Source organism: Fusarium odoratissimum (assembly GCF_000260195.1).
Source record: "Fusarium odoratissimum NRRL 54006 unplaced genomic scaffold supercont1.19, whole genome shotgun sequence".
Lineage (NCBI taxonomy): Eukaryota > Fungi > Ascomycota > Sordariomycetes > Hypocreales > Nectriaceae > Fusarium > Fusarium odoratissimum.
This window is the reverse complement of record NW_022158704.1, coordinates 373286-398304: the sequence shown is the minus strand read 5'-3', so window position 1 is coordinate 398304 and position 25019 is coordinate 373286. Positions and strand designations below refer to the sequence as shown.

Sequence of the window (25019 nt, the reverse complement as noted above, 5' to 3'; positions counted from 1 at the left end):
CTTGGGATGTGTTTGTCAGAGAGAAATTTAAGAAGCTTAATTGATTGTTTTCTGGTAGACTTGAGTGAATAATTTACTGAAAATGATGAGGATGTGGGATATTTGTGTGCTCTTTATACACAACTACTTCACCTCAGCTCTATGCCAACTCCACATTGAACATACCCTTCCCCTGAAAACCCTTCCCACACCGATAAAAAGCCCCAACGGTTTTAATAAAAAGAACGCCTAGCACCACGAGGTTATCGCCATCGTCCATCGATTTCCCACGTTTTCTACAACTAGCGCACCGTTGGCAGCTCCTAGTCAGATATCCTAAACGCCACAGACCCAACCGTCAAAGGGGCATGAGCTGTTAACGAGGCGATCTAGATCGCACTAAGCACAAGCTGAGATCCATTAAAGGGAAGGTCAAACGGTCTTTTTCAGTGTTTGTCGGGCCTCGTGATAGTTTCGGGAATAGAAGTGGAAAATAAGGGGGAGACTATTTAAAGTCTTGGTCCACGAGTTCTGGATTGGGAAATCAGTTGCATTAAGGGTCTTGTCAGAGGAGCTGATATACTGAACGGGTAAGGCTTCACGGAGGCTAGGGAGAAAAGGATAGGGTCGAGTCACTGTCAGGGGGTGCTTGACAAGATGTTGCTTCTGCGGCGGGGATTCGCAAGCAATGGATGGCATGGGGCCTGCAACCAACAGGTAGACTGGCGTCGCAGAGTTGTTGGGCAACAGGACACCGATGTATAGACCAAAACATTCATTAGCCGGGGTAAATACTTATTAAGCATATATAAAACAATATCTGGAGAACACAAATAATGATGCTTCACTTCAGCGAAGCACCCGAGACTCAAATCTGTTACAGCCGGAGTAAGCTTGAACTATTAGCAAGCCTTGACTCTGACCATAAACACAACCTGTCGATTCAGACCACTCGGTCTGCCCAAGGAAAAGGAATGATACCTATCCTCCTTTCAACCGTCCATACCATCGCGAATGCGCAAGAAGTTGGCATACCGCTCCAAAGTCCAGCGACGCGACGCCTTGCCCCAAATAGCCATGGGCAGCGACGACATGATAATGACAAAGCTAAGAACACCAAGCTCGATGAAGGAGTTCTGTAGACCGGTGTCGATCCAGTAGCTGCACACGAATGTGAAGATGGTGGCGAGGGTGTTGTTGATGACGGCGACACCAACCATGCCCTCGAGAACCATGTCGGGATAGCTGTCGGCTAGATACGTGATGCTCAGATCACCAGCGCAACCGTAGCCGAAGCCGATAAAGCCCAGCGCGACGTAGGGAACAGGCCAGTCCCAACCATGCGCTGAGCCGATACCGAATAGCCACATACCCAATGGGAAGATGATCACGCAGAGGGCCATGAGGTAGAGACGGAACTCGGCCTCCATAATGCCGTTGTTACGTTTAGCCTTCCAGAGGATGAACTTGTCGCTGCAGTATCCGCCGTAGAAACAGCCGATGACACTTCCAATCAGACAAGGAATGTTCATGTTGGCGACAGCAGAGTCGCTGTAGTTGTACGGCTCGTTCACCCAGTAATCCTCCTCGACGGTGAGGTAGAAGGACAATGCAATGTTCTGCATTCCCCACTGAAGACCAGCGAACCAAACTGCGGGAAAGGAAAAGATGCGCATCGTGTGCCACAGGCGGTGGACATACTGCGTCAATCCCAAACCGCGCAGGTTGGACGCTGGAGTGATAAGAGCAATGCGCTGCCAGTAAGACTTCTTGCGCGCGAACGAGGCCTCGAGTCTGTTGCGCTCGACCTCCTCTCGTCGCACTGCAGATGCGGTTTGAGAGATCGCAGCTTCTTCGTCAATTGGAGGCGATAGGTTCTTCTCCTCGGCATCCTTGGTGACAACATGGTCGCCAGTAGCCGCGGGAATACCCTCAACATTGCCGCGGCTGGCGTCGCGCTCCTCAGCCTGGTGGAGGTTGAGGTAGCGATTGCGCTCAAAGGCTGTCTCCTCAAGACCGAAGTAAAAGAGGACGAGGGTGAAGCCTGAGGCAATTGCGCCCATGTGGCCAATCCAGCGCCACCCGACATTCTCTGCCAAATGGCCTCCGATCAAAGGACCAACATAGGTTCCGACTGTAGTGGCAAGGGTATACATACCCAGCGAAGTACCATTCTGGTGCTCGAACCAAATGTCCAGCAGAGACAATTGAACAACGGCCTCAGCGACAGACTCGGAAGCCCCGACAAAGAGCTGGGACCAGATCGTGTCGCCGGTGTTCTTCAAATGGCCGAACCAAATGTTGCCAATAAGACCCCATACCGTCCCTACCAAGTATAGAATTCGTCGTCCGTAAAGATGCGTCGCAGGCGAGCTGAGAAGCGTCCAGTATCCGATTGCGACAAAGAGCACACCAGCGCCCGTATTGAAAACATCGTAACTAATCCCGTATTGTTCATTGACACCTGTGCTTGCAGCGCCGGCGACATTGGAGGTGGCGGCGGTCAAAGCGACAATGTAGCACACGAGAAACGAATGCCAGGTCTTGCGCGCAAGACTCCAGTTCAATGGATCATTGGGAGACTTTGTCGGAGGGGGGACGAGGATGACATCGCCGTGCTTTTCGATACTGGCATCACCGGAAGCGACACTGGCGTGCTCGTCGGCGAAGAGACGTCGTGTACCCGGAAGGACTTCATCGAGATCGCGAGCTGATGGAACGGCCATCCGCGTCGATTTGCAGTGGTACTTGGTAGTGGGGTCTTGTTAAGTCGTCTTGGGGCAAACGGCTCCTTGGAGCCGCATTCACACGCGTTAAGGAGGATAGGTATGGGTATGCAGGATATCGATCGAGAGTCAGCAAGACATTGTCTGTATGCGATAGCGATTTCCTAGGTTAGAACAGAGCAGCGATCGCAGAGAGAAGGGGAGGGGAGGAAATTTTTTATATTATGCCCAAGGATCCATATCTTTCGGACCAGTCCCCCACCAGAAGGTTCATTCCCATGTCGGGCCGCAATGGGGAGACCGGAGCGATTCCACAAAGGGTAGTGCGTCTGACAATTTGTGGTACGTTTGGCTGGGTAGAATTGAAAAGGTTTAAGCTGTTGATGTCATGGTGTGGAAGACGGCACACCACTTCCGTGATGGAGAGATAAGGTCGCGTGCGTGTTTTGCGCTGGTATTGGACAGATGATCCCTGGGGCAAGTTGCCATCTTTTTTCTCGACAGTCTTCCCCGATGAGGTTCGGCGATCACTCTCAGTTTGAAGAGTAGTATTCTGAGTATAATTGAAGCGATGCGACGCACACGATAAGACTTTCAGACAAATTGATGTTGACGTTGCTGTTCCTGTCCGTTCGCGAAAAGTGTCCACTCCTCCAGCCATTGACAAATAGGCTCGGCCGACTGATTAGTCACCGGCCGACTTCCGTGTCAAGGTACGGAGTACCGTACAGCCCTCAACTGTAACAATCAAATGGGAGTTACCATTAGGTCAACTCCATTGAACCTTGACTTGGCCTTATCAAGGTCGCCAGCTCGGTTCAGTATCGCGATCGTGATGCAACCACATGCTTCCCCTTTTCTCAGCCATGAAGAAAAAACCGCATGGCCCATGCCTTCTGGACGCCAGGTCAAGGGCAAGGATTACTGGAGCCTAACAGCTCACCAGGTCAGCAACATGATTCAAGGTTTCTGGCAAAATTTCCATCCATGAAACGAAGTACGTTGCGGAAAAGTCGTGTCAAACATTCCTACGTCGCTCTCATACATAGTTGCTATACATCATTGCTGTGGTATCAAAATGTCCTGTTTTCCCATGATCCCATCTCAGCGCCAGACCTAGACCATCAAAAAGTCCACGTTCAAATCCTTGAGTTTCTGCAGCCAATTCATACATCCATCATCGCCATTCTCATGCTTCCACAAAATCTGCAACGTATCAATTGCAGAGTATAGAAATCCCCACGGGTTGATTTGCGCTACCGCCTTTAATCGATCCATAACCCACGCCCGGCTCTCCGGCGTCGTTGCCGTTGTTCCATAAATAAAGGTGGGCCAGCCCGTGGCTTTGAAGTTTGGGTCTTCGTCAGGCTGTGGTAGGAGCGTCTCGTAAAGATCCTGGATGAGTGTTTTGGGAACTTGGTCTGGCATCCTGGCTCGTAGTGCGGGAGCTGCCTGGATGATGTAGAGGCATGTTGCCAATCTGTGCGCGGAGCCAGTTCGGGCACTACTCCATAGGGCGGCTTTGCTTGCATCTGGCATTCTGTCCTTTGCCCATTTGAGGACGTCGAGACGTTGTACGCGGTCTAGTAGGTTGGTGAATTCGATAAGCGCTTCATTGCTGGAGACGTTCCCTTGAGCTTCGGCATGCAAAAGCTGTGCTGTCTCACGGAGGATGTCGAGAACTTCAGGTGGGCAACAGAAGAAAGAGTTGTTGGTTCGTGATAATGTTGCCTTGACTTGACTTGGTGCAAATGATGCTGCCTGGGTGCCCGGTTGTGATGGGTTGAAAGACAAGCTCAATGTGCAATAGCTACATGAGTCAGTTAGCATCGAGTCAGTCTTGAATTAAAAGTATCTCCACTTACACATAACAGTCCGCAACAATATAGTCTCTCAGAGTTGTGTCAGAGCCAGTATATGGTTCTATCATATTCAAAAGCTTCTTCGCGCCTTCGAGATGAGGCCGCCAACTTTGCCAACCAGACTCGATGAGCTCTGAGTTGATGAGAAACAAAACAGTAGCAAGAATTACATCGGCTCCAATGGTGTCAATATTTCGTAAGGCGTCGGGCATCATTTGCAGTCCTTTTTGTTTGGCAACGAGAGCATCCATAAGCAATTTCTTTGGTGCCTCTTCTCTTTCATATGAGTTAGGGCCTAGCCATGATCTTGATAAATTGCACATATGAGATGCAGATACTGCAATGATAATTTGTTGTAAAAATGAATGCTCATTTGTGAGTTGCAGAAGATTTAGATATGGATTTCTGTTACCGTTGGTTTGGTCATCACCAACGAGATCCAGGCTAACTCGAGTTGAATCTGAGTTGAGGGTTAGCATCATGAAAGACCAATGTCTTGAGAAGTCATACAATAATTCAAGTACCATCTCTGGGAATGCGTCATGTCCTGAAATAATGGATCGACCAACGTCCACGGAGAGTTTGATGATGTTGGTGAAGGGGGCGAAGGAGGGGACCATGGCTTAGTTTTGTTCAGAACAAAGAGTTGATTTTCCTGAGGCGACACTAAACCCCATGCCCCTGGCTCAAAGCCTTGAGTATCGAAGGATCCCATTTGCATATCGGAAGATTGAACATCGGATGGCACATCAATAGTCATGTCCGATTCACCTTGCTTGGGTAATCGACACACGGAGGCACTAGAACTCTGTCCAGCCAATTTCCCCCGCGTGGCTACTGAGCCAGTCCATAGAAATAGCCGGCCATAGCCCAGGCATTCAACCCCCCTGGAAGCGCATTTCGAGCAGTGCGGGATAGACCTATCGCAGCGAAGTCTCGCACGGCGACAGCTGTGACAGGCTTTCTTGGCTACTTGGACGGTGGTTGATGAGATACTGTCGCTGTCGGGGGGCGAAGTTGACATCGGATAAGATAAGTGGGATGGGAGAGATTGAGGCCTCAAACTGTAGCCTTGCCTCGTTGCTTATTAAGATAACCAGAGGCAAAACAAGGGGCGATTAGCGAGAAGAGTAGATGAGTGAGACAAAAACAATGGCACGTCGTGGGTAGGGTCTCGTTGTTGGTAGAAATGGATATAATTTTGTTGATCCTGGGATCCTGGCACCTGGTTTGTAAGATGTTTGGTTGATTTTGTTAATTCCGAAGCCCAGGCTGGGGAATGTCAAAGAATCGAGGTTCACGAGTTGGTGCCTTGAGATTCAGGCCGCCATCTCGGCTTAAGCGGAGCAATGCTAGGCATGGCCACGGGGGGTCTGGACCAGTCTATACCTGGATCAGCTAGAGCTGCGTGCCTCCGCATGCTATCGTCGTCAGCTGAGGGAGGCTTTGATTTAAACACCTGCCAAAAGAGATAAATTCACTTGCTTGAAGAGAGTTCGACACAAGATAAAGGGAGCTATCGAAAGTCTAAAGATAGATATCTCATCCCTATCCAGAGCTATCAATTCCCAACTATTTGAAATACACTAGATATGCAGATGCGTGAAATCACAATTCAAGAGTAGAATATCATGTATAATTCGTTGTGTGAGGTGCTTATCACCAGACCCTTTTTGCCACGTCTTCGCAGCATGTGATCCTCAATCATGAGTTATGATTATGAGATAGAAACTGTCTTCGTGAAACATGAATATTTCTATCTTTGAGCCAGGGGATCCCTCAAGTCCCGTCCGTACTAACCATGCAGAGACCAACAGCAATCGACGCGCCAGCTGATTGGCCCAAGTGATGCACCATGTTATGTTGCTCAGAACCAACAGTCAACCCAACCTCGTTCACTGCCTTGCCGCCAACCTCTACACTGATTTCAAAAATGACGAACCTATAGAAAAACTCCAATGTGAGGTTGCTTGCATGTCTCCTCGATGGAGACGACATTATGCAGAGCGATTATCGTTTTCTCGTCGATGGAAGCCTCGTAAAATACGTTATCACGGCGCTGGGCACATTTCTCTGCGATCATGAAGACCGTGCTTTCGAGCCTATTCTTCTTGGGAATCTCTTCCCCCAATTCCCTCCCGGAGACTGGAATAATGGCCATGTTGCTCGAGACCCGGCTACAGGGGAACCTTCATTCGTTAAGACCGAGATCGTGCAATTTCCTGGAGCACAGAACTGTTGGCATCCACTGAGGTTTAACGAGCTCGACCTTACTCGACAAGAGCGATTAAGACAGCGAGTTCACGTTTCGATGCACCCCGATATCAACGCTGGTAAACCTGTGCTGGTAAAATTTGCTGTTTGGCCCTGGGAGGTTGCCTATGTCGAGGCTGAAACTACAGCTTACGAATGGCTTCAGAACAGCGAGGTCGTACCCACATTTCTTGGTCATGTTACGGAAGGTAAAGATGGACGTGTAGTCGGATTTGTTACGGAGTTCATTGAGTATACAAGACCAGCAGAGTCAAGGGACATTGAGGAATGCGAAAAGGCTCTGAAGAAGCTACATGAACTCCGTATCAAGATGGGTGACACAAACAAGTTCAATTTCCTGGTTCGTGATGGTCACGGTGTGATGATAGCTGATCTAGAGACAGCTAAGCAAGCATGCTCACAAGATGAGCTCGATGAGGAGATGAAGGGTCTCAGAGCAAGCCTCGAGGACACTTCGTTCCTGGGTGGGAAGTATATTGTGGAAGAATAAACGATCTCGCTTTTCTATAAATGTCTCTATGTATGCATGCCTAACACTTCTTGCCAACATCGCAGTTCGACTCGCTACCATCCTCTGAACCATCCATGTACCGGCCAAAAGCATAAAGCTCAACATCGGTGATATCCTTTCGAAACTCCTTCGCCACCGTACGTCGGAAATAAACTCGCTTTGCCCATTTATAACCCTCCGCTCCAGCAAAGAAAACACCAACTGCAATAAAGATAACCGCCCATTCCCAAGTTATGGGATTGTGCATAAAGACAACATGGTTGATGACAGGGATGTAGAGTGTTGGTGGAATGAGAACAGTACTCAAAGTGACAGACCAAAAGAGGAAGGGATTCTTCCAGAGACGCTTGGTCCAGGCCTTAAAACTGCCACCCTTTTCGAAGATCTCAGCAAAGAATGAGCGGCGGAAGTCAACGAGTTGCCAAGCAAAGAGTAGAAAGTCCCATGTCATTGTGGTGAAAGCTGTTGATCTGGCTGTAAATACTGTGTCGCAGGAGGTAGAGTATTCGCTGTTGCAGTCGTGTCCCAAGCCTTGGTCGTTGAAGCCGTATAGAACGATGACTGAAGAACCAAGGATGCTGATGAGCATGAGGATACCATAGACCACGAGGTCAACTAAGAATTCTGGAGTGAAAACACCATACTTGAGCTGTTAAATGCGTTAGTGACAGGCACGTGAAAATAAGGTAAAGTCTTGACTTACACTTTGAGGTGGTCGACGAAGAATATCAGGACTCGCTTGCTCAAACCCAAGGCCAGTCTCCGTAAACGCTCCAGCAACAAGCAACATCCAAATAATCTCAACAGGTGTCAAGACAAAGATAGATACACCGCTGTCATCTTTGAAGGACAACCCTACCAGAAGGCAGGTGACGAAAGCGACGTTGGCAGCAAGGACATGGAGGATGAACTTCTGGATGTTGTCGAAAATCCGGCGGCCCTCTTCAATAGCATTAAGGATAGAGGCAAAGTTATCGTCGGTCAAGATGATATCAGAAGACTCTTTTGCAACATCCGAGCCATTGAGACCCATCGCAATACCGACGTCAGCGTGCTTCAAGCTAGGACTGTCATTGACTCCATCACCAGTCATGGCAACGTAGCGTCCCCGGCGATGCAAAGCCTCGATCATGCGAACCTTTGTCGTGGGAGAGCAACGCGCTACAACAAGCGGCAACTCCGGCATCGCATCGAGGTCCGCATCTGAAAGGTGGTCGAAATCATGAGCCGCCATAACCATCGTGTCAGCAATATCCCTCCTGACCATTCGCATTCGTTCTGGGGACGGGATGATAGCGACTTCAGCGGCGATGGCTCGTGCGGTTTCGGGATGGTCGCCGGTTAGCATGTGCACGCTGATACCAGCTTTCTGGCACATCTGCACACTATCGCGTGTCTCGGGGCGTGGGGGGTCATAGATACCGATGAGTCCGCGAAATACCAGGTCCTTCTCAAACTCAGATCTGTCGATGGCTGATGAGAGATCTTCAGGGAGGCCAGTGACAGGAGATCGACTAGCAAGGGCGAGAACTCGAAGACCAAGACGTGCAAATGCCTCCATGTTGGCCAAGATGGTTTCCTTTGCCGGTTCGTCGAGAGGCTCAATTCTACCAGACTCTTCCATAGATACACAGCTACCGAGAACCCGCTCGACTGCGCCCTTGGTGAAGATATGCGTATCTTTAGAAAGAGTATTTTGGAATACCACCGACATCTTCTTAACCTCTGAGTCGAATGGGAACTCAGCCAGCTGTTTCCATCTTGGGCTTGGTCCTGATGATAAAGACATGCGGTTCCAGTTGAAGCGAGTCACAAAGACTTGAATAGCAATTTCCGTAGGATCACCTTGTACAAGCCACTCTTCCGGACCATTGTCCTTGTGTCCTTTCTCTACGACAGCGAGATTGGCAAGGGAAGCGATATCCAGGTAATGCTTGAGTGCTTCGTTGGTATCGGGCTCATCATGGGGGTTGATGCTGTGTGACTTTGCTTCTTGGTCTTGTGCTGGTAGATCTGTAGGCTGTAAAGGAGTGAATTCAATACCTCCAACTTGAGGGTTGTAGGGTTCGTTCGTAGATTCCACTGAGTAAGTACCGTGTCCTGGAAGCCAGGCCATTCTGACCACCATCTTGCCTTGGGTTAGGGTACCTGTCTTGTCAGAGCAGATGTCTATCCATTTGTTAGTTCCTATAGTCACTGAAGTCATAAGAACACATAAATACTTACTGGTGACTCCTCCAAGTGCTTCCAAACTCTGCATGTTCCTCACAACAACCTTACGGCCCACCATCTGCTTCGTTCCCGCAGCCATAGTAATAGTCAAGACCAAGATCAAAGAGACAGGTAGTGTTCCCACGGCAGTAGCAACAGCGTAGATGATAACATCTTTGCGTGGGTCGAATTTGTTGGCTGCGAGGACAATGATGGCGCAGACGATTGCGAAGCCGAAGACGTAGAGGAATAGCTGCGATAGCTTCCTCTGGAGGGGAGTTCCCACGTTAACGCCCAAAAATTCTCCAATAACATCATACGTTGTGAGCAACCATTTGGTAAGATGCGATACAAATGATGCTTTGCCGTTGTCGTCACGTTTGACTTCCCGTCTCTTTCGTCCTGTGTCTTTCAGAGCAGCTGCAATAGCGCCTATCTCAGTATAAGCCCCAGTAGCAAATACAACACCTCTGCCACGACCCTTGGTAACGATAGTAGAGCTGTAGCAGACGTTGAGACGATCGCCCGGTCCTGTGCCATCATCGAACTGCATCGTAGGATTCTTGCGCACAGGCAGAGACTCTCCAGTGAGCAATGCCTCGTTTGACTCGAAGTTGGAAACTTCAAAGAGGCGAATATCAGCTGGTACAGAGTCGCCCATCTTGAGATCGATGATGTCGCCCGGTACGATTTCGCTTGTTTGGATCGTGATTGTCTTCCCATCACGGAATACGTTGGCCGTTGGGAGACTGAGAGACTTGAGAGAGTGGACGGTTCGAGCGGCTTGTAGGTCTTGGAAGAAACCTATGACAATGTTGAGGAGGATAATTAGAGCGAGAGCACCGCCTTCAATCCAAGCTTGTATACCGAAACTTGCGGCGAGGGCTAGAATGAGGACCTATATGTGTCAGTCACTGAGAGTCGGTGATAGCGGAAGATTGGCGTTACCAAGGTCATGCAATTACAGATCTGCTCAATGAAGATCTTGATGGGCTTCACGCCCTCTTCCTCGCCAAGATCATTGGGTCCATACTCAGCAAGCCGTTGCGATGCCTCAGAAGCACTTAAGCCAGTAGCCGGGGTCGTGTTGAGCTGTTGGATGACTGTATCAGCTGGCAAAGCATGCGCTGGGCGCGACAGCGGTTTGTTGGATTGACCAGAAACATGATGTCCCATGCCTGGGGGGGTTGACTTGGGAGACATTGTCGCTGCCACCAAAGGAGAGTGATAACTAAAGAAGATGCGTAACGAGAGGGATTCCATTCTCAAGTCATTGGCCAGGCAGCCTGATCTTATATACTTGGAGGTTTACATGGCGACTTTCACCAATTACACCTTGTGGGGAAGCCAAGAAACGGTGCAGCCCTCATGACTAGACCGACCGAAGCAACTTTTGCCGTTGTCATTCTGGCTGCTTCGTCAACCGTCCAGTCGTAGCAAATTTCATGACAGAAGATGGGGCTCTGTCTTGGCCTCCACGGGCCCCGAAGGTTCCATCAGCCCGATCAAACTGTAGATCTACTGATTTTGAATCTTAATATTCCGGTTCTAAGTCTTAAATGCCCGATTTGATGTCGTGTTAAGAGTCAAAGTGGCAGAAAACGATTCGAGATTGGCTGGCGGGAATATTTACGCTTATAACGAGTCTAAACTGTAATAGTGAGCCAAGACTCCAATGCATTAGCGCCTTTGCTATCAACGTCATTGGTCAGCCACTGGTCCCTCAGCCAGAGGTCCGTCGAGGTACGCTGTGGATTGCCTAAAGCGGTATTTGACAGCGGTGAAGGAGATTCGCCAAGAGCTGTGTTCGTTTATGCTTATTCATATTATCTCGAATTCACGGCTATTTCTGCCTCTTGGGTCAGAAATTCGGTGAAAAGTGGGCATAATCTAGTTTTTATTGATTTCTGTGACTCTTTTCCTCTCAAAGCCATGTAAGTGGGTCCGGGTGTATGTTGTGATGCCCCATAATCCCATTGTTGGTCCATCAAGATTTCAGAGAGGTCACGGCCGAATAGCGAAAGTATCTCTGTTACTCATGAGTTCTACAAACTTTTGTGTGATATCATAGTCACACCTTCTAGATCTTTGCGGAAATAGTCACTGAAATATTGACTATTAAGCTCTAATATCACGGTTGTTACATACAGTAAGATATTAAATTGTTCAAGATTCTATAAATGAGCGAATTCTTGTGTAGTCAGTCAATCAGAGTGAGCTCATACCGGAAATCCTTTGGCTATTGCCGTGATACGTTTTGCTTTATATGCGTGATGCAGGGATGAAGGTCACTTATCTGAGAATATTGCGCCAATCGACATAAGCGCAGCAGATGTTGCTTAATAATGCACCCAATGTCAGATTTACGCCCTTTGGACTTCTCTGTATTTATTTTGGCGATTCTCTTTGTCCTTGAGCGTTACCAAGCAACAGACGGTCCCCGATAGATATCACTTGTTATTCTTTGATCTCGCTCCATATGATATAACGCCATCATGGTTAAGCTCCCGTCACCCTTCGCCGAGATTCCTCGGGTACAGTTGCTTTTCGACCGACCCTCAGACATCGAGCGATTATCGTGCCTCAGCTCATCTATAGATGGGGGCGCGAGCTTATGGATAGCCCGTGAGGACCGCAACTCGGGCCTTGCTTTTGCCGGCAATAAAGTACGCAAGCTCGAATATGTCTTAGCGGATGCCATCGCGCAGGGAGCCGATACCCTTGTGACTACGGGCGGACTGCAATCAAACCACATGTGTCAAACTTCTGCTGCTGCGGCTCGACTTGGTCTTAAGGTGAGTTAGTTGCTAGACGTCACAGAAGCTCATTGACTGATTAAAAAGGTTGCTCTTTATCCGGCCAATCGTGTTGCATCCGAAGACGCTGAGTACAAGTATCTCGGCAATATCCAAGCAAACTCAATTCTAGGCGCTGAGACCTTCGCCCCAGACACCAGCGAAGAGACTGTGATCCGAATTCTCAAAGGTCGTGGGCAAAAGCCTTATTCAATCCCAGCTGGGGCGAGCACGCATCCTCTTGGAGGCTTGGGCTATGCACGCTGGGCATTTGAACTGCTTGAACAAGAAGCAAAGCTCGGCGTCACATTTGACGTCATCGCTCTTGTTGCGGGTTCTTGTTCCACGCTGGGAGGTATACTCGCAGGCCTCAAGTTGGCGCAAAAGCAGGGCATTACAGGGTATAAGAAGAATCTCATTGGATTTTCGGTATTGTATCCGAAGAAAGAGGATGTTGTTGAAAAGGTGTTGAGCATAGCAAAGAACGCAGCTTCAAAGATTGGCGTGTCTCCGGATGAGATCACGGAAGACGACTTTGAAATTGATGCTTCTTATATCGGGGAAGGATATGGACAGGTCAATGAGAGCACCGCTGATGGAATGAAGGAGCTAGCAAGAGCGGAGGGTATTCTGACTGATCCTGTCTATACGGGTAAAGCCTTCAACGGACTGCTCCATACAGCCAAGAGCGGCGGACTGAAAGGCAAGAATGTTCTTTTTATTCATACAGGAGGACAGGCTGTTCTTGGAGCTTATCCGCAGTTGAGATAGTCAGCTTGAGTAGAGCCATTATCGAGACTGCCGAGGCAGAAAACTCTAGGTAATCGTGATGAAGGTTGTTGAATCATTATCCAACAGAATAATCCATGGTCTAATTTATCGTGAGCGTTCCGCGGGATCTAGGGCCATTAAAATTCATTAACATTATTCAGCCGTCTCGCCACTACTCTAAATAGATTCATACAGTGATATATATCTATCCCTCAAAACATAAGCCCATGTCTTTCAACAGATCCTCTGCCCTTATATCGATTCCACCCGTTCTAACATCCTCAACTCCGAAGCCCAGGAACATCTCATCGCCAATGAATCCATGATACTTCTGCTCACGACTCTTCCAGCTCATAGATGTCACATAAAACATATCTGAAGTCTCCTTCTCGGGATACTTCTTTCGACCATGAATCCAAATAGGCTTTCTTGACATGGCATGAATCTCAAAGGGAGCCTGCTGCTTGAATAGCATAACATATGGCTCGTACACACTGTGATAGTTGAAGTAGGATTTATGCTGGTATATCACCATGATGAAGGTGTTGTTATCATCAGGGACACAAGAGGGTTCGTCTCGACGACACATGGTGACTTTGAGAGAATTGGTGGTCTGGTGGATGGACTCGAGGTCGGTTTGGAGTTTGGGGAGATATTTGGCCAGGCATTGCTCATCGCCTGCTGCGGCTGGTGCAAGATCAGGACCAGCTGAGCCATCGGGGTTCATTTGGGCAAACACCCTCTTAGGCTTGATGTCGTAGTGCGTATACATATTGCCGTTAGAATCCCAGAAGAGGAACCAATTCTTCTCAACCACATTCCATGGCAGTGGTCTTTGAAGCTCAGTGCCGACTCTGAATACACCCAGATTTTCCATATCACCCGACCAGCCTGTTAGTGTACGAAAGTCCTGAACGAACTGGCCAAAGCAAGTGTGTATGGAGTTTGAGCCATATGTCGTGTAAGGCCTATCAGGGCCATAAAACACACGTGCATCGTGTGGACCCATGTTCATATGGAAATATGCCATGTCGCCTTGACATTTGTCTCCTCCCACAGTCGCAGTGACAGGCAGAGTAGTGGGTGAGTGAAGACATCGAAGGACGCCGTCTTGGAATGCAGCATTGCAAACAAGCTCAGCAAACCAGAGTGAATTGCCGCCTTCTTGCAGCCATTGAGCTACGACAATCCATGTGTTTTCCAGTGTAGGATGGGGGATGAGATTCGGGTTGAGAGCAGTGAAGTCTCTGAAGTCAATCTCGAAGAACTTCTTGTCTTTGGTAGATAACGAGAAGACTTCAATGTGTGTTGCGCTGACATCTTGAGGAACGATACCCTCGCCGAAAGGTTTGTCTTCTGGCGTATCTGTCTTGGCAGCCGGTGACGATTGAACTGGCAACGCTTTTGTTGTGGATGGTTCTTCGTCAGCCAAGAGCTCTTGCTCATCCCCAGGTGACTTCTTCAGCTGTGATGGAACCCATCCTTGAACGTGGGCAGGAAAAGATGATGGATCAAGATAGAGCTTCAGAGCAAAGATAACAAGAAGAAAGACTGGTATCACAAATAGCACCAGCTTTCGAGAATCTCGGACGAGCATCTTGAAGCATTCAATGCACGTCGTAAAGAAGCGAATGTGTCGGAGAATGGAGTTTGATGCAGGCGGGGTCTAGTGAAGCCCTTGAACGATAACAATGCAGCTGATTGTGACTGTGACTGCGCCGTACGTCATTTAACTAATCCTTATTCGAACCACACTCCGTGGACAGGGGTCAACCGTAAGATGACCCTTTACGCCGAAGAGGAGCTGAGAGATTATTCACGCGGGAGATGCGGAGTCTGGAGATGGTGATATCCATGCAGCCACGGCAATTGGCTTTTTACTAAAAGACCAATGACATTTCAAGGACCCTACGCAGCTGAAGATGGGTTGACGGGGACAACCTGGCAGATTGTGACATTCAATGCCGCCGCAATTCGACGTCGACACATTTTTCATATGCATGCCGAGGCTGCTGAGGTACTTTTGCGGGGTGACATTGCACTAGTGAACGGCGCAGGTTCCTGAACAGGGGACGTTCCTTTCTGATCGTGGAGGTGTGCAGATCTTAGTCGCGGGAGCGGGGATTAGCGTAATGAGAAGAGGTTGGGGTTCCTGACATGGCTTGGTAATACGAAGCCGTTGCATTCTTCGACGGCAATCTCATGCAGGTGACCCTCCATCACTTGGCGGTGAGCCGAGAATCACAAGCAAAAAGAGCATGCGACATTATGCCCCAAATCGATCTGACATCGGAGGTCTGAGGGTAGATATCTTCAGATCTAACGGTGGGAGAGCTGAGACTAGCATGGCAATGACACATGTGATGTTACCGAAAAGAATTAAGCTTGATTTATTCTGCATCAAGATTTATGCTACGCTCTGGCCTGCTTGCTAGTTGGATCCCCCAACGCCTTCTTATAGAACCACGCTGCAAACTTAACGCTGGGCGTGTCGATAAACCGTGTCACGACGTCAGCTAGCCCGAACGTCAAGGGCACGAGGATCAGCTGAGGTAGTAGAAATGAGATCTCCAATCCCAAGGGCCCAGACATTGGCAAGGCTAGCTTGTTTGCCCAATGGGGAATGTTCTTCATGATCTCCTCGTTCTGCCACCCCGCTGCCACGTAGAGTCTCTCACCAATAGTCCATAACACCGGGCCGTGGACAAGATATAGAGCGAACGAGATACGTCCGAGCCACTGGCAAAATCTCGTCTCGAAGAAGCTCTTCAGCCAGAAGATTCGAGGGATAGATGCAACTAAGAAGACAGCTGCATAGAAGAGGTAGAACCATTTGTAGTCAAACACTGCTTGAGGCTTGAACCATGAAAGGTAGTAGAAACCCCTGTTCTTGGCAAGCTGCTCAACATTGCGGTTCTCAGATGGGACCCCACCAAGGAACAAGCTGAAGATCAGGAGATGGTAAAAGATAAACTCCTTGGCAGGTTCTAGACGTGCCATCCAGCGGGGCAGATCGCCCTTGCTGGCAAGAAGATCCAAATCGCAGAGCAGCATACCAGCCGTGAACATGGAGTAGAATGACCCATCTGCAATGTACATGAAGTAAAAGATCAAACCCGCCTCACACCAGAGACGAGCATTCTTCGAACATCGAGAGAACGCCATCTGTGCTGTAAAGATAACGACAGAGCCTTTGAATTCAATGGGGATAGACCATAAGTGGCGGTTGTAGGTCAACCATGGCTCTCCACCTTCTTTGAAGACGAAACTAAAATTCTTGAACTCATAGTAGAAAGCCCAAAGTTCGTCGTACCAGCTCTTTTGCTGCGTCATGATTCGTACCCAGACGCCAAATATGTGTAATAATGTGATGTAGACGAGCATAGACATGATGAGAGGGAGGTAAAGGCGAATCCAGCGCCTGAAGAGCGAAGATGCTATGACATCGCCCAATTGCGCATGCTCCCCAGACTGAATAAGGCCCATTGGTTTGAGCGACAGAACATAGCCTGAGATGATGAAGAATGTCGATACCGCGTAATGACCGCCTGTGAAGAAATGCCTTATGAAGGGGAATGATGCAAAGTAATGCTTTCCTCCATAGCCAAAGGCATTTTCGAGGATTGCGTTCTGGCCAACGACGTCGTGTACCCAAAGTTCATGATGATGGAAATACACGAGAAGAGCTGCGAAACCTCGAAGACCGTCTAGGTAAGCTGTTGGACGGAGGTTCTCTAGAGGCCGTGTTCTGGCGCGAATGGCAGCTCTGGTGGTGTTGATGATGTGTTTTAGTTTGCCGCCTGCAGCCGCTGGTTTCCAGGATGAGTAGGACTTTGCAAGTGTCCAGTCTGAGCTTGAGTCCGTCTTGACTTCATCCCAGTCGTCGCTGTCCAAGAGACCACTTGTTCGAGGCGACATTTTGAGACGATTTGGGGCTTTGGAACAGAAAACTTGACAATTCAAGATGTTGTCTGTTCAATTGATGAAGACGAGGGACCTGATGTACTCCGCAACTCCCGATATGCGACTCGGAGAAAAGCCCCAACTAAGAATCACAAGCCGAGGAAAGCATGTGTAAAAATATGACAAAGAACAAAAAACAAGGCCCTTGAAGATGGGGTAATTATCACGAAGCAGGGATTGGGACTTTTGGTGTGCGGAGACCAACGGCGTGAAAAGAAAATCATCATCTCCATGGAGGCATATCTTCGTTCTCATGACGTTGCACCGCGGTGATGTTACATGGGGGCCAGCGTTGCAGAATCCTTCCATAAAAGCGCCTTTATTAGGACACCACGGAAATTCGGCAGCCACAGTGAGTAATTAACTCAACCAACAATGGATGAGGATGTATGGGTTGGGGCGGGAGGCTTGTATGATTAGGGAATGGTTCGTGTGCGGGGATTGGGGACAGGGGCTATATCCGAGGCTCGTTCCCCGGATCACAAGCCAAGGCGGGAGTTGTATGCCTAGTATCAGAACGATTCTATGGGTGGCTTGACGTTAGACTTCTGCAAGGCACGTTAAAGCCACAATGTCTGTGGCATGATGATCTTGATACTGCCAATTACAGTTTATACACACGTGCCGACCTATTCTTAGAGAGTTTCACTACTGGTATAGCTGGACATCAAGACGACGCTTCACAACCAACAACCTCACTTTCTGATGCATCACCAACTCGGCCAATTAATTACCCCATGCCCCATCGCATCCCCCCAGAAGCACGGCCTCGTACCCCAGGTCGCTCCAACCCACCTCCACGATCCCCCCATCCTCCGGAGGAGCTGCCTTTCCTGGAAGTTCTCTACTCAACCCCTGCCGAGATGCACAACAATCACATGGGGTCAGCCATGGATTCTCTCTCCACAATCCTTCTTCGGTCCTCTTCCGCAGCTGCAAGACGGTAATTTGATAAGAAAACGTCTCTCTCGTCTTGTGAAAGCTCCGTAGTTCTTTTCTTGGTAAAAGCTTGGTTACGTCGAGTTCCACTTAAGGGTTCTAGGGCTCAGCTGCATGTTGCATTTTCCATCTGCAGATAACTCTTTTTTCCCTCTCCTCGTTCAGTGTCTCTTCTGCTTTGTCTGCAGAGAAGCTTCTTGCCTGTGAAAACGTCTACAGGTCATGGCGAGTGGCCCTCGTCGAAATATCCCGTCTAACCTTCGTATCCCTCCTACCACTGTTGAGTGGACCGTTACAAAGACCGACAGCTACGATACCAAGATGGGCACTCCATTGGGCTCGCCAACTCTAGCAGCCTCGACAGCAAAGTTCAGAAACAAAGTCCCAGCCCAGATGCAAAGATGTATACCACTGTACATGGCATGTGTCCTCGTCCTCTTCATCATCCTTAACTTCGACATCTTCTACTCGATACCCAGCCCCCTCGGCGTGTTCCGAAAAGAAAAAGAGATTGTATCAACACCATCACGCTTTAGCACGTTTCCACAAAAGATCTGGCAAACGTGGAAAGTGGATCCATTAAACTTTGAGGATCGTGACTTGATCACCTCAAGGACGTGGGTTAATAAGAACCCTGGAATGCGATATGAAGTTCTCACAGACGACAACGAGCTTGCGTTTGTGGAGGAGCACTTTGGTGCGGGGAGTGCGATAAATCGGCCAGATATTGTCAGGTTTTACAAGAGCATCAACTTGCATATTATCAAGGCTGATCTATTGAGATACATGATCATGTATGCTCAAGGAGGTGTCTACGCAGACATTGACGTCGAAGCGCTGAGACCTGTGCATCGTTTTATCCCCGAGCGGTACGACGAGAGAGACATTGACTTGATTGTTGGTGTTGAGATTGATCAGCCCGAGTTCAGCGATCATCCTATCCTAGGCAAGAAATCAAAGTCTTTCTGCCAATGGACTATCATTGCAAAGCCTCACCAACCAGTCATGCTACACCTTATCGAGCACATCATGGTCTGGCTCAAGGCTGAAGCAAAGAAACAAAAGGTTGCTCTTGGAGATATCGAGCTTACCTTTGACCAAGTCATCAGCGGCACTGGTCCTTCTGCCTTTACAGGAGCTTTGCTGGAGCAGATGCGCAAGAATCATCGTGGTGGAAAGGTCACATGGGATCTATTCCATAACCTGGATGAGTCCAGAGTTGTCGGTCGGGTTCTTGTTCTCAACGTCGAGGCCTTTTGTGCTGGACAAGGCCACTCAGACTCTGGCAACCACGACTCTCGTGGAGCCTTGGTCAAACACCACTACCATGCCTCCAACTGGCCCAGCAAGCATCCTCGCTATCGTCATCCAGCATACGGTCAGGTTGAGGACTGCAACTGGAACGTGGAGTGCGTGAGGCTCTGGGACGAGAACGTCGCTGAGTGGGACAAGCTCTCGGAGGAAGAGAAGAAGTTGAAGATCGAGCAGGCCAAGAAGCCTGATCTTGGTCTATGACCTGTAGAGATTGATATTTAGAAGTGCTCTGGAGATCGGCGTTGAGTTTGAATTTCGGAACCCGGATACCTGAGGTCATATAAACGCGTAATTGATGAACGAGACCAAGTAAAGTTTATAATCTTCCGATCATGCCATTGTCCAATTATTGTATCCCGTGTGAAGTGCCGCGTCTATCTTAAAGTCTTGCATTCCTTGCATCTGCGACTGTGGCTTGGCGCATGTTCTATGAGCCGAGGCATCGACAAGGGTAGACCAACTCTATTTGGGGTGATCCAACCCCGCGCGTCCCGAACCTCCGTATTCATATTCTGCGCGTCTGCGCCGCTTCCTTCTCTTTTCCAAAACATAATCACACAATTTAGTTATGGCTCCTCAAGAAAAACAACCCGTCATCATTGTCGGCGCTGGCCTGGCTGGCCTCGTCGCAGCCTTTGAACTCTCAGAGCGCAAAGTCCCAGTTCTGTTGGTCGATCAAGAAAATGAAAACAACATCGGCGGACAAGCTTTTTGGTCGCTGGGTGGTGTGTTCATGGTCGATTCTTCGTATCAGCGAAGAATGGGAATCAAAGACTCAAAGGAATTGGCGTATAGAGATTGGATGGGCTCAGCGAGATTTGATCGTGAAAAGGAGGATTACTGGCCGCGTAAGTGGGCCAAAGCCTTCGTGGATTTCGCCACAGATGAGATGGAGGATTATGTCAGGGCGAGAGGCCTCGGCTTCTTGATGAATGTTGGTTGGGCTGAGAGAGGTGATGGTACTGCAGATGGCCATGGAAATTCTGTTCCAAGATTCCATGTTAGCTGGGGTACAGGACCAGAGGTCGTCAAGGTCTTTGCAGACCCTGTCAAGAAAGCCGCAGAGAAGGGCATCGTCACCTTCAAGTTCAGACACAGAGTTGATGAGTTGATCATCGACGACAACGGACGTGCTGTTGGAGTACGAGGCACAATTCTTGAAGATGATGATGCTGCCCGTGGAGTCAAGTCGAACCGGGTCGAAAAAGACAAGTTTGAAATTTACGGCTCAGCAGTTGTCGTTTCTTCCGGCGGCATTGGAGGAAATGTCGATGCCGTCAAAGCTGCATGGCCTGTCGAGAGATTAGGTCCCAAGATCCCAGAGACCTTCGTCGTTGGTGTTCCCCATCATGTTGATGGACGCATGATCGGTATATCCGAAGATGCCGGCGCGAACGTCATCAACCGCGACCGAATGTGGCATTACACTGAAGGTCTTCAGAATTGGAACCCCATCTGGCCAGACCATGGTATTAGAGTCCTCCCTGCCCCTTCATCTCTTTGGCTCGATGCAACTGGCAAGCGACTGCCACCATTCCTCTACCCAGGTACCGATACCCTTGCGACGTTAAAGTATATCTGCAGCACGGGATATGACTACACCTGGTTCATCCTCGACCAGAGCATCATCGCCCGTGAATTCGCCCTCTCTGGCTCAGAGCAGAATCCCGATGTTACTAATAAGAGCATCTGGCTGCTTCTCACCCGAATCTTTGGCAAGAAAGGCACCGTCCCTGTTCAGAACTTTCAAAAGTACGGCAAGGACTTTGTCGTCCGCGATAACCTGGAAGATTTAGTAGTCGGTATGAACGAACTCGCCAAGAAACGCAATGGTCCGCTACTGGAGTTCGATGCTATCAAAGAGGTAGTGGAAACAAGAGACGGCCAGTTTAACAACCCATACTCAAAAGACGCACAAGCAATGCTTATCAATAATGCGCGAACATACTGGGCTGATCGCCGAAGCCGAGTTGCTCCGCCTCATAGACTACTTGACAAGGCCCATGGACCTTTGATCGCTGTGCAGATGAACATTCTTACGCGCAAAACTCTTGGCGGTATTGAGACGAATCTGGATAGCAATGTCATGCGAGCAGACGGCACCCCGTTCCCTGGGCTATACGCAGCTGGTGAAGTTGCGGGCTTTGGCGGTGGAGGTGTACATGGGTATAATTCTCTTGAGGGAACGTTTGTTGGAGGATGTATCTTCTCGGGACGTGCTGCTGGAAGGGCTCTTGTTCGTGAGATCTTGGGTGAGAATGATTCCGATGGAGGAGAGCTGAAGAAGGTGAACTCTCGTCTCTGAGCTGGTGATCGGAAATCTTTCTTGGTTTGGCTTGATTTTAGCGCATGTTGCAAGTAGAGATACGTTTGATGTTGATACAAGATCAGTATGAGTAAGATATGACATTCCTTTATGTTGGCAAAAATGGTTGTCCCGATATGCGTATGCCGTGAGATCAACGTTTCATTTATCTGCAAGGAACAGAACAGCTGTCCTAATGCTGTCAGCATTTTATCTACAGATGTAACCTGACCGTACGCACACATTTGAGTCATTGTAACCATAAAAATTAATCAGAACCTCATATTGGGCTCAGCAGACTGCCAAACAATTCGTCTTTTGGTCACTTCAGGGTAGTCAACATCTGATTCCATGGCTGAAACCACATCGGCTGGCATGGCCCTACCCGAAGCCACGCCTCGGAGTGGCGCTTGAACCCATGGATATCCATGGCTAAGGCTGACTGGCTGCAGGGATCATCGGGCGTCTAAGCTCGAACTTGGGCCTGGCTGGCTTGGATCGCGTGGCTTGGTGAATTTATCCCTCAATGGCGGTAATTGTTTATTTTTATACAACACGGTTGATTTTAAGCTTTAAACGTAAAGATCAGATCTGATTACTGTACAAGTTCATCTAAATAAGGAGATTTGGTCAGTGTCTCAACTCATTGAACCGAAAACTATCCTCCGTTGGGTATCTTTACATATCCGTGCTATCGCCACTAACTCAATTTCAATTTCCCGTCGCTGCAGCCTCAGTCGGAGTCTCTTATAAATCCGCTCCTAATCCACGCCATTAAATTAATTTTGGTATCAGAAGGATCCGAGCTAGTGGTCTCGAGTGTCAGAAAGCGGAACTCCTACCTATAATCTCACCGTCTCACTGGACAACACCCCGGCCCCCAAAATTTCTCCTTCAACGCTAAGACATGGATCTTCACCCATCGGGGCTGAGTGATGAAACAGAGACTGAGCAACTGAGCGTGGTGTCTCCCCTTCTACTACCTTTTCTCTTCTGCTTTTATCATCTTGGCCTGCTGAGACTGGTTGACCAACAAAAACTCGTGATAGCCTCTTGTTAAGGATCGCGAGGCTGAAAGTTCTGATATTCTTTGAGAGAAGCTCTATAACGACATAATGCTCGCCATCTTACCCTTCACCGTACTGCTGGGCAGCTTTGCCGCCAGAGTTGCTGCTGACACCAGTTTTGTTACCCCTGGAGGATCTGGTTCTTCGGGATGGAAGAATAACCCAACATACGATGTCGATGATAGCATGAACGTGGAATGGAATACGGACCTTGAAGAGACCAACCTATTGCTCTGGCAGGACTATCCTCCCGCTGGCGGCGGTACTCAGTTTTTCGTCCAGCTGAAAGGTACACGCGCGCGTAGACTCTCCGAGGTCCCTATCAGCTAACATCTGATGCCTAGAAAACACAACATCGACGAGTTTTATCTGGACAGTCAACTTTGGCGGTTTCTCTACAGAAGTTGGTGACAACCGAGACGCTGTTTTCCACTACTCCCTCTTCAAATCCGGCACAAACGACATCGTCGCCAATTCAGCTGCGTTCAACGTTACTGTCCCTAAAGACGAGACGACATCTGCCTCTCTTGCTTCAACAACCGCCCTCCCAAGTCCTTCATCGACCGGTGCCCTCTCTGAGACGACAACAACCGACGCTGCGACCGAGACAACAACAGACACTTCCTCCGACAAAGATGATGGAGGCCTCTCCACTGGTGCCGTAGCCGGCGTGGCGGTCGGCGCGACCATTGGAGGTATTGCCCTGCTCGCCGGTGCTGGCTTTCTTCTCTGGCGACATTTCCGAAAGGGCAAAGGTGCTACAGCTGGAGGATACGCGCCGCCCAGTGAGATGCCTGTTGGTGCGCAGAACCAGCCTGTGCAGGAGTACTACAAGCCTCCCACGCAGCAGGCTCCGGCTGAGATGGCCGGTCAGCCTTGGGTTCACCCGTCGCAGAACGGATACCAGGGACCTGGTGGCCTTCATGAGGCGCCTTAGTTGATAATAAGATGGATGTAGAGGGGGATTGTGTATAACCCGAGGGTCAAAAGGTTTCAAGATGTTGTATAGCAAAGCATGGAGTTGATTGGATCAGCCGGTGATATGTTTCTTAATTACCCATTTCAATACCAAGAATTTTATTAACAATATCTTCGTCTCATCGGCGCAACAGTGAGTGATGACCAGTAAAGATAGCGACATCTAAGCAACCTCTAACATGATGCTTTACTCCGAAGTAAGGAAGCAATATCACTGCCTCCTAAAGATTGCAGCAAGTACAGCCTAACCTGCCTTTCTTAGTTCCCTTCATTCTTCTTCTCCAGTTCCTTGGCGAGTTTCTTCTCCCTCTCCCTCACATCATCCGTCACACTGTCCCCAAAGTCAACCAACTCAGCAATCTTCCTGACCGTGACCTCGCCCTCCTTGAAAGGAATTCTCTTCGCCCAGCTAACAGCTTCTTCACCGTCTCTGGTCTTGAGAATCCACCAGCCACAAACGTGCCCTTCTCTCACAACGTCAAAAGGCCCCTTGGTGACCTGTGCAGGACCATCCATGGAGTATGTAACACGGTAGCCATCTTTGGTTGGACTGAGGCCATCGGCTGAGAGAAGAACGCCAGCTGCATGAAGCTCTTCGTTAAAGGTGGTCATCTCTTCAAAGATCTCGGGTCCAGTGGAAGTTGGGTTTTCAGCTTCTGGAGAAGCTTTGATGAGGATCATATATCGAGGCATGATATGTGCGTGCTCAAAATGACAGCTATGAGGTTTAAAGGTTGATAAAAAATTGCAGGAAAGCGGTTCTTTGAGCTGCCGATTCAACGGGAGCACGCCCTTCTTTGTACAAGTTGAGCTTCAGCCCTTTCCATGAGACCTGGTAAGCTGAGGCGCTTTTGGGTCAAGACTATTGGTGAAACTTCGTCGATCGTCACCATTGCGGTTACTCAAAGTTAAAAACAACACTATACCAAACTCAGTGGCGTTCATGATCCAATGAAAACAAGGCAATTAACTAGTTGCTGCCTGTTGCGAGGACGAAGCCGAAGAGTGATGGTAATTGCAGGATAAGCAAGCTTCTTGCTGAATGAGAACTCGGCATGTTTCTTTATCCGCAATGGACAGTCGTGAAAATGTTCAGCGAGCCATGGGACCTTTCTTCACGGGCACCGTGAAGTTTGAGAAATGATACTCAAACGCCACAGACGTATTAGGCTTCGTAATTTGTATCCCGATGCATGAAATCAACAAAAATCTACTTTGTGGTAATTCTTGGGTTATCATGAAGTTCTGCTTCCCTTGGCAGCCATGATGGCATGCCGTTGGACGTCCGTTGAACGTTCACCACCTGAGACATAGTATATATGAT

The 25019-nt window shown here is 48.9% G+C and overlaps 11 protein-coding genes across 12 annotated transcripts; 5 read left to right on the top strand and 6 right to left on the bottom strand.

Annotated features, from left to right (window-relative positions):
• Positions 1 to 14: 14 nt before the first annotated feature.
• FOIG_10756 (uncharacterized protein) lies at positions 15 to 3330 on the bottom strand. The gene has a single exon (XM_031211226.1). It carries the CDS (start codon positions 2703 to 2705, stop codon positions 972 to 974), a length of 1734 nt encoding a protein of 577 aa, XP_031059159.1. The 5' UTR covers positions 2706 to 3330; the 3' UTR covers positions 15 to 971.
• Positions 3331 to 3648: 318 nt separating this feature from the next.
• On the bottom strand, positions 3649 to 5827 carry FOIG_10755 (uncharacterized protein). The gene is made up of 3 exons (XM_031211225.1): positions 5078 to 5827; positions 4571 to 5027; positions 3649 to 4515 (listed from the first exon to the last, which is right to left on the bottom strand). Exons 1-3 carry the CDS (start codon positions 5589 to 5591, stop codon positions 3822 to 3824), a joined length of 1665 nt encoding a protein of 554 aa, XP_031059158.1. The 5' UTR covers positions 5592 to 5827; the 3' UTR covers positions 3649 to 3821.
• A 654-nt stretch (positions 5828 to 6481) lies between these two features.
• Positions 6482 to 7406, top strand: FOIG_10754 (uncharacterized protein). The gene has a single exon (XM_031211224.1). It carries the CDS (start codon positions 6567 to 6569, stop codon positions 7329 to 7331), a length of 765 nt encoding a protein of 254 aa, XP_031059157.1. The 5' UTR covers positions 6482 to 6566; the 3' UTR covers positions 7332 to 7406.
• On the bottom strand, positions 7318 to 10822 carry FOIG_10753 (potassium/sodium efflux P-type ATPase, fungal-type). 2 transcript variants are annotated; one of them, XM_031211222.1, is made up of 4 exons: positions 10512 to 10822; positions 9579 to 10461; positions 8056 to 9521; positions 7318 to 8001 (listed from the first exon to the last, which is right to left on the bottom strand). In XM_031211222.1, exons 1-4 carry the CDS (start codon positions 10764 to 10766, stop codon positions 7372 to 7374), a joined length of 3234 nt encoding a protein of 1077 aa, XP_031059155.1. In that variant the 5' UTR covers positions 10767 to 10822; the 3' UTR covers positions 7318 to 7371. The 2 variants fall into 2 exon arrangements, with proteins under 2 accessions (XP_031059155.1, XP_031059156.1); XM_031211223.1 differs by having other exon boundaries at positions 9579 to 10822.
• Positions 10823 to 11943: 1121 nt separating this feature from the next.
• On the top strand, positions 11944 to 13218 carry FOIG_10752 (uncharacterized protein). The gene is made up of 2 exons (XM_031211221.1): positions 11944 to 12358; positions 12407 to 13218. Exons 1-2 carry the CDS (start codon positions 12059 to 12061, stop codon positions 13127 to 13129), a joined length of 1023 nt encoding a protein of 340 aa, XP_031059154.1. The 5' UTR covers positions 11944 to 12058; the 3' UTR covers positions 13130 to 13218.
• On the bottom strand, positions 13173 to 14953 carry FOIG_10751 (uncharacterized protein). The gene has a single exon (XM_031211220.1). It carries the CDS (start codon positions 14724 to 14726, stop codon positions 13335 to 13337), a length of 1392 nt encoding a protein of 463 aa, XP_031059153.1. The 5' UTR covers positions 14727 to 14953; the 3' UTR covers positions 13173 to 13334.
• Positions 14954 to 15492: 539 nt separating this feature from the next.
• FOIG_10750 (uncharacterized protein) lies at positions 15493 to 17385 on the bottom strand. The gene has a single exon (XM_031211219.1). It carries the CDS (start codon positions 17045 to 17047, stop codon positions 15542 to 15544), a length of 1506 nt encoding a protein of 501 aa, XP_031059152.1. The 5' UTR covers positions 17048 to 17385; the 3' UTR covers positions 15493 to 15541.
• A 468-nt stretch (positions 17386 to 17853) lies between these two features.
• On the top strand, positions 17854 to 19697 carry FOIG_10749 (uncharacterized protein). The gene has a single exon (XM_031211218.1). It carries the CDS (start codon positions 18254 to 18256, stop codon positions 19544 to 19546), a length of 1293 nt encoding a protein of 430 aa, XP_031059151.1. The 5' UTR covers positions 17854 to 18253; the 3' UTR covers positions 19547 to 19697.
• Positions 19698 to 19825: 128 nt separating this feature from the next.
• Positions 19826 to 21838, top strand: FOIG_10748 (uncharacterized protein). The gene has a single exon (XM_031211217.1). The coding sequence runs from the start codon at positions 19914 to 19916 to the stop codon at positions 21648 to 21650; it is 1737 nt and encodes a 578-aa protein (XP_031059150.1). The 5' UTR covers positions 19826 to 19913; the 3' UTR covers positions 21651 to 21838.
• A 708-nt stretch (positions 21839 to 22546) lies between these two features.
• Positions 22547 to 24506, top strand: FOIG_10746 (uncharacterized protein). Its single transcript, XM_031211215.1, has 2 exons — positions 22547 to 23006; positions 23062 to 24506. The coding sequence occupies exons 1-2, from the start codon at positions 22766 to 22768 to the stop codon at positions 23652 to 23654; spliced, it is 834 nt and encodes a 277-aa protein (XP_031059148.1). The 5' UTR covers positions 22547 to 22765; the 3' UTR covers positions 23655 to 24506.
• FOIG_10747 (uncharacterized protein) lies at positions 23752 to 24482 on the bottom strand. Its single transcript, XM_031211216.1, has one exon. The coding sequence runs from the start codon at positions 24386 to 24388 to the stop codon at positions 23954 to 23956; it is 435 nt and encodes a 144-aa protein (XP_031059149.1). The 5' UTR covers positions 24389 to 24482; the 3' UTR covers positions 23752 to 23953.
• Positions 24507 to 25019: the final 513 nt, after the last annotated feature.